Source organism: Teleopsis dalmanni, chromosome 2 (assembly GCF_002237135.1).
Source record: "Teleopsis dalmanni isolate 2A chromosome 2, ASM223713v2, whole genome shotgun sequence".
NCBI classification, from domain to species: domain Eukaryota; kingdom Metazoa; phylum Arthropoda; class Insecta; order Diptera; family Diopsidae; genus Teleopsis; species Teleopsis dalmanni.
This window is the reverse complement of record NC_051847.1, coordinates 234809188-234819565: the sequence shown is the minus strand read 5'-3', so window position 1 is coordinate 234819565 and position 10378 is coordinate 234809188. Positions and strand designations below refer to the sequence as shown.

The 10378-nt window shown below is 29.2% G+C and overlaps 1 protein-coding gene across 1 annotated transcript; it reads right to left on the bottom strand.

Annotated features, from left to right (window-relative positions):
- Positions 1 to 452: 452 nt before the first annotated feature.
- On the bottom strand, positions 453 to 2837 carry LOC119685807 (desmoplakin-like). Its single transcript, XM_038100190.1, has 2 exons — positions 2728 to 2837; positions 453 to 2019 (listed from the first exon to the last, which is right to left on the bottom strand). The coding sequence occupies exon 2, from the start codon at positions 1998 to 2000 to the stop codon at positions 513 to 515; it is 1488 nt and encodes a 495-aa protein (XP_037956118.1). The 5' UTR covers positions 2001 to 2019; positions 2728 to 2837; the 3' UTR covers positions 453 to 512.
- Between the last annotated feature and the right edge of the window lie 7541 nt (positions 2838 to 10378).

The following is a 10378-nucleotide window of genomic DNA, read 5'->3' as shown; positions in this document are numbered from 1 at the left end:
AAGTCTTGAATTTTAATAGAGAAAATATGTATCTGAGCAATAATAAAAATATCTATAAATAAAATTTATTCAAAATGTTATAAAAAAGAAAAAATAAAAAAATAAAAAAACAATTTATTTTACGAGTCATTTAAAAAGTTATTCACCCTTCAAGAATACCAAATAACTTGATGGTTATTTCCGAAATTTTATTAATTAAAATGCTTAAACAAAAATTAAGAAATTTGATTTCTACGCTTTATTTTATAAATTTATACATAATCAAATAATTAAAATTTAGTAAGATAATATATCCAGTAAACTATATGTAGTGCTTTACCAGAAGTCGCGTAAAGTTGTGTTTTTGAGAGCGTCTACAGTTATTAGCTCAAGAATAGCATTAGGAAAAAAGTTATGTATATAAGTAAAAATATTTTGTAAAAATTTTAAATTACAAATGAAATAAATTTAAAATTAGATGTGAAATAAATGTTTAAATAATACTATAATATCACAAAACGAAAACAAAGAACTCAATATTCTTTAACACCACAGCTACACTGTTCTTTCTCTACAAAAGATGGACAGGGGAAAATGAATGGAGGTGGAGCAACAGGCCAGACAGCAAACGCTGCAAATCCTAATATCTGTAATGCTGTAATTCCGAAGTTATTACCGAATTTACCACTTAAGAAATGCTTAAAGCGCTGCACATAAGTATCTTTTAAGGAATTTTCCAGATTAATTATCTCTAAACGTAAACCCTCACATTCCTTCTTGAGTACTTCTTCTTCCTCTTGATATTTCTTAATGTCGTGTTCTTTCAACTTTAGTTTATCATACAGACTCTGAAGACTTTCAACTTCGGCTTCCATGTTCAAGAACTGTTGATTTTTTAATGCTAATACCATGTACAATTCATTTACCACTACACGTCTTTGTTGATTTAACTTATATATAACTCCTACCAAATTATTAACCTGTTTGGTCAACATCTCAGACTGGAACTTCTCTGCGTTAAACTTAATACGCAAGTCAGCTTGTTCAGAAATTGCCTTGGTTAGTTCAGATTCGACTAAGGCAATTGTAGTTTGGAGATCATCATATTGATTGTCTTTATTTTTAATTTCCTGTTCTAGAACCTTTTTCTCAGTGTTTATTGAATTAATTGTACTTTGTAAGAACTTGCATGATTCGTTAGTTGTACGTAATAGTTCAGTAGACTCATCCAGCTTTTGACGAATTTTCTGATTACGCTTTTGCTCCATACGAAGCATAGTACTAACCACAAGTTTTTGATTTTTGCAGCCAATGTAAGACTTTTTGATGGCTTCCAGTTTCTCAGTAAAGTGATCGACTTCACGGAGTTTCTTTTGCCACACATTAAAGAGTAAAACGGAATATATCTTCATGGCTGCATATTGACGATTAAGATGGCATTCAGCATAAGTTGTAGGAGGATAGTTCTTAACCAATGAATGATCGTTAGATATAATTGCGACTGCAGATTGAGTTTTTCTATCCTCTAAAACTGACTTTTGGTGTGATATGTCAATATCTGATAATGATCTTTTTTGCAGGAAAGCAGCTATATTATACTGATTTTTGATACATTCATTGTCCTTAGTCATTGTAGTGCTGACTATAGCATCACTAGATTTGCGTAGCTTTACGCCGATCTCATTGGTTTGGGAATTGGTTTTCAAATTTCCAACAACTATTTTACTGCCCGACTTTACGCTTTTGTCAGCACTTACCTCTGGTAAATTAGTTTTAGAACCATTAGATACATGCTTTCCACGAGGATCTGAAACACTCGGCATTCGAATTCTTGAAACGAAGGGAACCTTAGGTGATTGCGATTTCTTACCAGAACTAGAAGACTTGATACTTTTATCCTTGGTAACTGGAACCGGTGCTACATATTTTGAATTAGTAAATCCTTCTTTACGATTTGCAGGTTTGTAACGATTTTCAAAAGCGTTGTCTACACATTTTCCTTTTGACTTTTGTGTTGCCATTTTGTGAACTTGAATGCAACTGTGAAAAAAAGGATTGGAGAGTTGATCTTATGTAGTTTTACTATCCTTGAAACAAAAATAAGATTTTAGAAGAAAATTTTTTTTGTTTTTTTTTTGAAATGTCGAAAATTTAGTTTTCAAAGATCTTGTGATTTTTTTATTTTGTTTTCGTTAAAACTATTTGTTAGCTTATGTTCTTAAGTAGTTATTTAAATAAATAATGCAAGATTTTATTGTCAATGATTGAATTTACATAGGTTCTCTTTAATAGGTAGTGCTGACTAAAACTATACTTCTGTATGTCCAAGTCAATCAATTTATGTCAAATATTTGTACTAAGTATTAAGCATAGACTATATAAAAATATTAAATAATTTATGTCAACATATTATATAACATTTATTATAATATAATAAATAAATTTATTACGTATTCATCTTAACAACACAACTATAGGTATAGGTACCAGCTATCACTTAAAAGAAAATATTAATTATAAATTAAATATTGAACAGTAGCAACTAACATAGGTGGACCCAACATTTCTTTTGGAATTTAAGCTAATATGCATAGATTAAATTTTAGCAGACAAAATAATACGTATTATTGGATAATTTTTGGCATTATTTGTATTTTTAATAAAAAGATCTGAGAAGTGATATTGTTGTCATCTTCTTCATAATAAAAAAATCACTAAAACTGTGCAGTTTCTATGTATAAGACTTACCTGTTCTTCAGATTTGTTACTTTAATTTTCTTTTTAGTTTATTTGAATTTTACTTTTATAGTTTAATGAACAACTTGAACGGAAAATAATCAATCCATTATTTATTTGGAAAATTTGTAGTTTTGGTTTTAAACTTGATTTTGTATATATAAACCTTTACAAAAATATTGTCAATATTTTACATGCTTACTTACGTAAATAATTTTTGAACATATAAAAGGAGTTATATTTAGCTTAAGATATAAGCTATTAGTCTTTCTCTAACATAACACTGTCGTTTTAGTGTCCTCTATAAACTGAAGATCAATTAATATTGCTACAATAAATGTTTGAGGTTTTATCATCTACTAGGTGATTGATTAATACTCGGTCTAAGTCTAAGTAATAACTACGCTTTGTTTGAGAAATTATATTTTATGCTTCATTAGAATCCCGTTTTAGCACGACACACCAAATCCAACAATCTTTCAACATTTGGAAGTAATAATACAATTTATACAGTTCTCTACAATATTTCTCAGTTTTCCATTGCACTTAATCATTTGATGCAAATCTCTTTTCCTGGAGAGATCTTTTCAAGTTTGGAAACAGGTAATAGTCACTGGAGAATACGGTGGGTGGGGAAGTAATTCATATTTAAATTCAGCTTTCCAATGTTACATTAGCATGACTTTCTCAGAATTACGTTCCTGGATTAGGTTATATACATAAGAAAGACTATATAAATCATGCAGCAAATAAAGCCTCTACAAACAGTATAGTATTGTAATTTAACAATTACAATAAAAATGTAATTAATTAATTCAGCTGGTTTATAATTTCATTCTAATATAAACACAGCAAGTAAATTTGTTAATAAAAATTTACTTAACAAATTAACAAAACTCCAGAAAATTATGCTAACATACAAGTCAAGTACGGCTTTGGGTCAGTTGGTTGAGGTTCGCTGACTCTGAGTTTCAAATTTGGCAGGGTAAGAGTTCAACTCTTGGTATTTGCAGTCGCACAAATATTATTTATGAATAATAAAATACAAGAATTATTTTCATGGTCAGCCAAAAATTCAATTAATTAAAATAATATAAAATGAATTTTTGTTGTTGTAGTTCACTACTGTTCGAATAATCTCTTTATGAATTATTTTATTATTGTTAACGATGATGCAGGGTTGCCGTGAACCGAATCCATTTCCAATTGCAGTATTGTTCATTCCTTTCAAATGGAGGTATTTTATTACTCTTTTTTCACTGATTTTATTACTATTTTATTCAAAATTTTCTATTTTTTAAAAAATTACCAAGGTACACTATTTCAATTATTTGCAGAAAGTTAACCAAACACATAATGAAGTCGAAACTTTTACAGCTGTCGTTTAAAACTTGTGAGATATACAGAATATAATTGATTTTGTTCTGGCGTTGCCACCTGTTGTGAATCAATCCAGCTAGTATATTATAATTTTCGTAAATAAAGTTATAAAATATAATAAAAAACAAATAAACACCATATTCAGATCCTTTTCCTGTTTAAATAAAATTTTAAATAATCATTAATATTATGAAAGAGGTAGTTACGTAAATTCGTTTAATTTGAGTAGCATAATTTCAATTAAAAATCAAAATATAGAGACAGTAAACGTTGGATTATCTTCTACAAAAAAATATCTATTTAAATTGATTTTTTAACTAAAAACAAGATTTAAATTAAACATATCACCTACAACATGTTTCCCAGCTTTTACGCAGTACAATGATGTAATACGTTTACCTGACAGATATTTACTTAATCCTCATTGAGTAAAAAAAAACATATAAATCAAATATGAGACGTTGAAAGACGTTTGAATGTTTTACAACATTTACAACAACTTAAGTAATTTGTTTAACAAATTATTTGAATTTTTGACTGCTGTTACTAGGAAACGCCAAATGTAAATTTCAAAAAGTGTTATGAAAGAGAAAAAATATTTATTTCGACATAACCTTTCATATAACTGACTTTTACATATAATCGCACTTCATAAATATTTGATGAGGGAATCATATTGTATTAATTAAGCAAATACTTAAAATTCAATCATATAACAAATTAACATACCTATACATATGTATAAGGGGGAGGTAATTCCTTGAACTTATGATGGAAAAGTTTCTGCTTATAATATGCCTTAGAAGATTGTCAGAGTTAAACATGTATCCATAATCCTTTTGTTTAGTCCCTCAAAGTATAGCATTAAAGTATTCAGTATAGCCAGAACAAATCGATCGCATCTTTTACGATCACTCTTTCCATTTTCATTTTTCATTGATGGTGGAGCAAAAGATGATTAAGGCATCTCCTGTCCCTCTTCTGACTAAAGTAAATGTACATGTTGCTATGGTTCTATGTACCGTTATCACTGTACTTCTATACAACTTTTATATTTCAAGAGGCTCTTTATTGAAATCTTGTAAAAATCGATATAACATCACCCTTATCCACTATTTATGGAAAGATTAATAATCGCTATTAATGGTTTTCGTAAAAGACATATTTCTTCGATGTCTTGATATTTTTGGAACTGATTAATCGGCAAACTAAACCGGACAAAAAAACTAAATACTTAACCAATTTAGAAAAAGTTTTTCATCAAATTTTAGTTTAGTTTTATATATAAATGTTTTTATAAAATGTATAAATTTATAAAATTATGTTTCTTTTTGATATATACATAAGTATTAATTTGTATATGGGATTTTTTGTACTTTCAAAATTATTATTAGAAATTATAATTCTTAAAAATGTATTACATAAAATCAGTTGGTGCAGTCCCTTTTTAGTGCCTGAATGTGCCTGATCACATCTAGTTGAGGGACAAAATATGACCAAGGCCTCTGCTGTCCCTCTCCTAGCTATGAAAAAATTTAGTTTATGAAGAATATGACTAAAACATCTTATGTGCCTATCCCAGTTAAGCAAAAATGTAGAATATGAAAAATATTACGAAGTCATCTACTGTTCCTCTCTAAGTTAACAAAACAAGATAAAATATGAAAAATATGACTAAGGCATCTCCTCTAACTCTCCAAATTAGGAAAAAGTAGCCAAGTAGCCAGGTCAAGGGCGCGTCTACCAATACTTGAAGAAATGACACCAGAACACCTGATGTGTTTTTGAGCAGGTCTGGCCAGAACTAGGTTTAAGTTTCTAGGGGCCCCTTTCTTTAACTCACTTAGCGATATCTCCAGCATCAGCATTAGCCATATTCTTGCCTATGTTAATGCCTCTGGTTGGTTCTAGTTTGACCCTCTATCTACTACCCACTATTACGAGGTTTTTGTGGACTCAAAACGGCTTTCATCCTTAGTTATTTGAGGAGGATTCGTCCTCCCTCCACCACAACTAACTAACTAAGAAAAAATTGTATCCTATTTATTAAGTGAAACAGAGGTTGAACGAAAAAATAATGGAATAAAGTTTCTGTAAGCGAATTTAGTAAAGTAAGAGTGCTACATTGAAGCACTATCTGAACAGAAAAATGAAAAAAAAGTGAACAAGTGGTTTTTTTAAATCAATGAAGTCTCCATAATAACGTATCCTTAAGGTATTATTGGGTATTATAAGGTAGTAATATAAAACCTGCGGAAAAGAACACTTAAAGAAGTACTTTTAAATATATATGACAATATGAAACTTAATACCGATCCAAAATATTTAATGGGGGAAGAGAATACTACACAAAAATATTAAAAGTCTCACTTTCTAATTGAAATGACTCAAATAACTCAAATATAAAGAAAAAATTGATCAGAAGCACATTGGTTGACCTAATACAAATATTATTTCATGAACTTATGAGAAACATTCCTATAACATATTGTTTGAAGTATAATTGGTAGAGAGTGAGTTTCGCTTCTAATATTCGGCGGGATGTGTGAACTTAGCCTCTTGACTGATCAAAGAGGTTATTAAGAATAATATCGTGGCTAAAACATAAATAGGTTTGTGTAAATAGAATGATTGTTCTCACTTACCTTCAATCGATGTAGATTTACATACGATAGCTTAGCTCTATGGCATTAAGATCATAGATTGAGGTCGGTACTATATATGAATTTAGGAAAGAAAAATTGAGTTCTTGATACAGGTTATTTGCAAACTTTTGAAAGCGACATCTATTAACCAGTAGTAGAATGAAAATTTTTTATAGCATTTTGACCTTTTATGTTTCATCTGAATTCATTTAGATGTTTCTTTCAAGGGTCATTGGAATAAGTATATAAAAGTTGCGGGAGATTATTTTGAAAAAAAATACTAATTTCATATATAGGTATATATATGATGCTAAAGGACTTATATATTTAAACCATTCACAGAAAAATTATTTCTAAAGAAAGAAGAGTAAATTTGAAGAGTAAGAAGAGAAGAGTAATACCTATGTTTTACTAATTATTTATTATTATTATATTTTGATCAAAAGTGTTACTAATTTTATATTATTTTTTAAATGGCCATTGTTAGCTATATTTAATGCATTTTTGTTTTTTATTTGAATCTTAACAATAAATGGCAGCGGAATAAATTAGCATTATTGCCTGTTGCCAAATACAATAAAATGATACTTAAGTCACGTTCTGAGCCTTTTGTTCGCAATTTTCACACTTAAAAAAGTGCAGAAAATAATAAATTTGAATAGAGAAACTTTTAAGTAACACAAAACCCTAACGATTTCAATCGTTGCTAGATTCGCTAAGATTACGAAAAAGAGCTATGAAATTAATTCACTGCAATGAAGGAAATGCTGATTAAAAATTATTGCCATGTCTACAATTTCATAAAGTAATGTTGTAATATTTTAAATAATTACATAAATAAGCATAATTATTTTGAATATAAACAGTTTTTACTATATATAAAGCCTCAAACCCTGAATGTTTAGATAACAAAAGAGAGCGATTTATTTAATGGATAGTATTATATAGCAAAAATATGAAAAAGATATATATGGTTCATAGTTTGCACTTTTTATAGAAGCCATCAAAGAATAGTTATAATAATTTTTTTTTTAATTTTATCAGCAAATTAAGAAATATATTTAAGCTAGTTTTGTCTCATTCAATTTATGTCAGATGCGATAATGAAAAAAATATTCTTTTTAATAATATAAAATCTTTAGTTTTATGAAATCAATCTAATACGAAGGAATTGTGTTAAAAATATTTGGTCATACTAACCAAGAATCTGGATATTGTCAGGCACTGATACATAAAAAAAAATATCTAAAGGATCCACATATATTGCATCACTATTTATCAACACCGCAAAGCAACGCCGGAATAGTGCTGTTTAAGTGTAGACTCAGCGTATATATCTTGCTTTGCAATGTCACGATGTGGATGTGCATTTCGCATATACCACGGAGCGTTAAATACATTCCTAAGTGCTTTGTTTTGGAACCTTGGTATCATAACACACCATAAAGCCACATAGACTCATAGACTTGTTTATATATCATAAGTTCGTTTTGATCAGATACTTTAGATCTGTTTCTAATAAGCCAAGACAGTTTTTTATAATATACCTAATATTTAGCTCAGTTAGTTTTTTCTTGACGTATACCTTTCATCTAGGTTCATACCTGGGTATGATATTTCGTAGAATTATTAACTGGAATTTTTACGATGTAATAGAAGTAATGAAATTTGAGTTTATGTTTTGTTAGTAAAGTCTACATGGTTAGATTTTGAACTATTTATTGTCAGTTTCTATTTATTAGTCCATTGTTCAATTTCTTGAAGCACGGTTTGTAGAGTGGTGGTAGACACCTTGTTGCTTGGACCTGTAGCCATTATTACCGTATTCCATCTCAAAAGTGTGAATCCACATTTGTATATTACTTTCAAATCATTTGACTCAAATTTATATATGTATTCAAAATCTGCTGGCAAAAACCATATTTTTTGTTGTTCTAATATTTTATTTCAGGTTTTTATTCCAACTATTATTTACTATTATTATTTATTTATTATTTTTATTGGTGTTTTGATATGCTTTCTTCAGAGAAGCCAGGTTTTGATCATACATAAACGGTTTTGTTATCATATTATATCAATGATTTACCTAATGGTTTCATAGCAAACATAAATCATTTAATTTGTGTTTGTGTGTTTATCAAACTTCTGGACAGTTATCGCCAGTTATCGGTTATGAAAGCTATGATCTCAAAACTGTCATGACCATTTAAGCTGAGTAGATATCTTAAAAATTACTTAGTTCGTCTTTCGATAAAGAAACCACTTTCTGGTAAAGATTGAACTTTCAATAGAAGTAATATGCCACGCTATTGAGTAAACCAAATATTTATTTTATTTTCCACATCGCATTTTATGGTCAAACAAAGAGAAAATTTTTACGGTATTATAAAGAAAATTAGGCAGACAAATCTAGCTGTCAGATCTCTAGAATGCACTGGTCTAAACTGGACAAAGAACATACTAGTCAGTTTCTTCAACTAAGGCGTAACCTGGTGTCGGTGCTGACGGATCACTATATAACAGGAAAACATGCTATTAAACTCAGTATACCTTTGATGAGTTTTGTCATGGTTGCGGATGATGAGGAGACGGTGCTCCGCTTTAATTCTTAGTGCCCATCTCTAGCTAAGAGAACTACTAAAATTTTCGTAGTCGCTTTTTATGCCGCATTGAGGGACCTGCCATCCGTCAAAATTAGAGACTTAGCTAAGTTTATAGAATTGTCAGCTTGTTTCACCTTTATGTATGTCTGTACAAATGCTAATCCTGTGGTACTACAACGGGTCATTATTTGAGCTCAAGTGGGCTTTGGACACAAGGCTGCTACTCTAACCTAGCCTAACTGTAAATCAAAATCATATTCCTTTTTTGAATATAAATGTTATATCGTTGAATGCAGAAAACTTTAAACACTGCAATATGTTTTGGTGAAAACAACTTTCTATTGTTGAAAATTGTATTCGAATTCAAAAACCAATGCATTTAAATCTACGAGTATTTGCGATTACTTATGTATTTCAACTTACTTAATAATACTTATTAAATTGCAACATTTATTAATCAAATTTGTAAATACTGGTATTTAAAAACAATTACGTCTATAACTAATACTTTTAATACTTTTACTAAAAATCTTACTTTTCTTTTGTTATGCGATTTGGAAGTCAAAAACTTTTGGTTTCAATTTCACAATCGCCAATGGAAAATATCTCAAGTCATTCATTGCTTTATACAATACTGCGTGTCTGTTGTTATTTTCATTTTTCTCGTCTGCCGCAGTAGAGAAAAAACAAAAAATAATAATAATTGCGATCCTTTTAAGAAGATAAAATATGAGTGAAATGATCCCAAATGAAAACGAAATCAACGGTTTCAAAGTTCAAGCTTAAAAAACGGTTTGGCGTGCAGTTAATGACAGGCCAAAACAGATACGCTAATAAAAAGCTCAAACCCACCGTCGAACTCCTCATCAAAAATTAAAAATGAAAATAAAAATAATAATAAAAAAATTATACAAATAAGAAAAAATAAATAACAGATAATAAATACAAAAGTTTAATGCCTAAGACATAATTTATAAAAAATTTAAAGGTGATTGACTTTTTTATAAGAAAATTGGTTGCAGCGGATAAGTAATG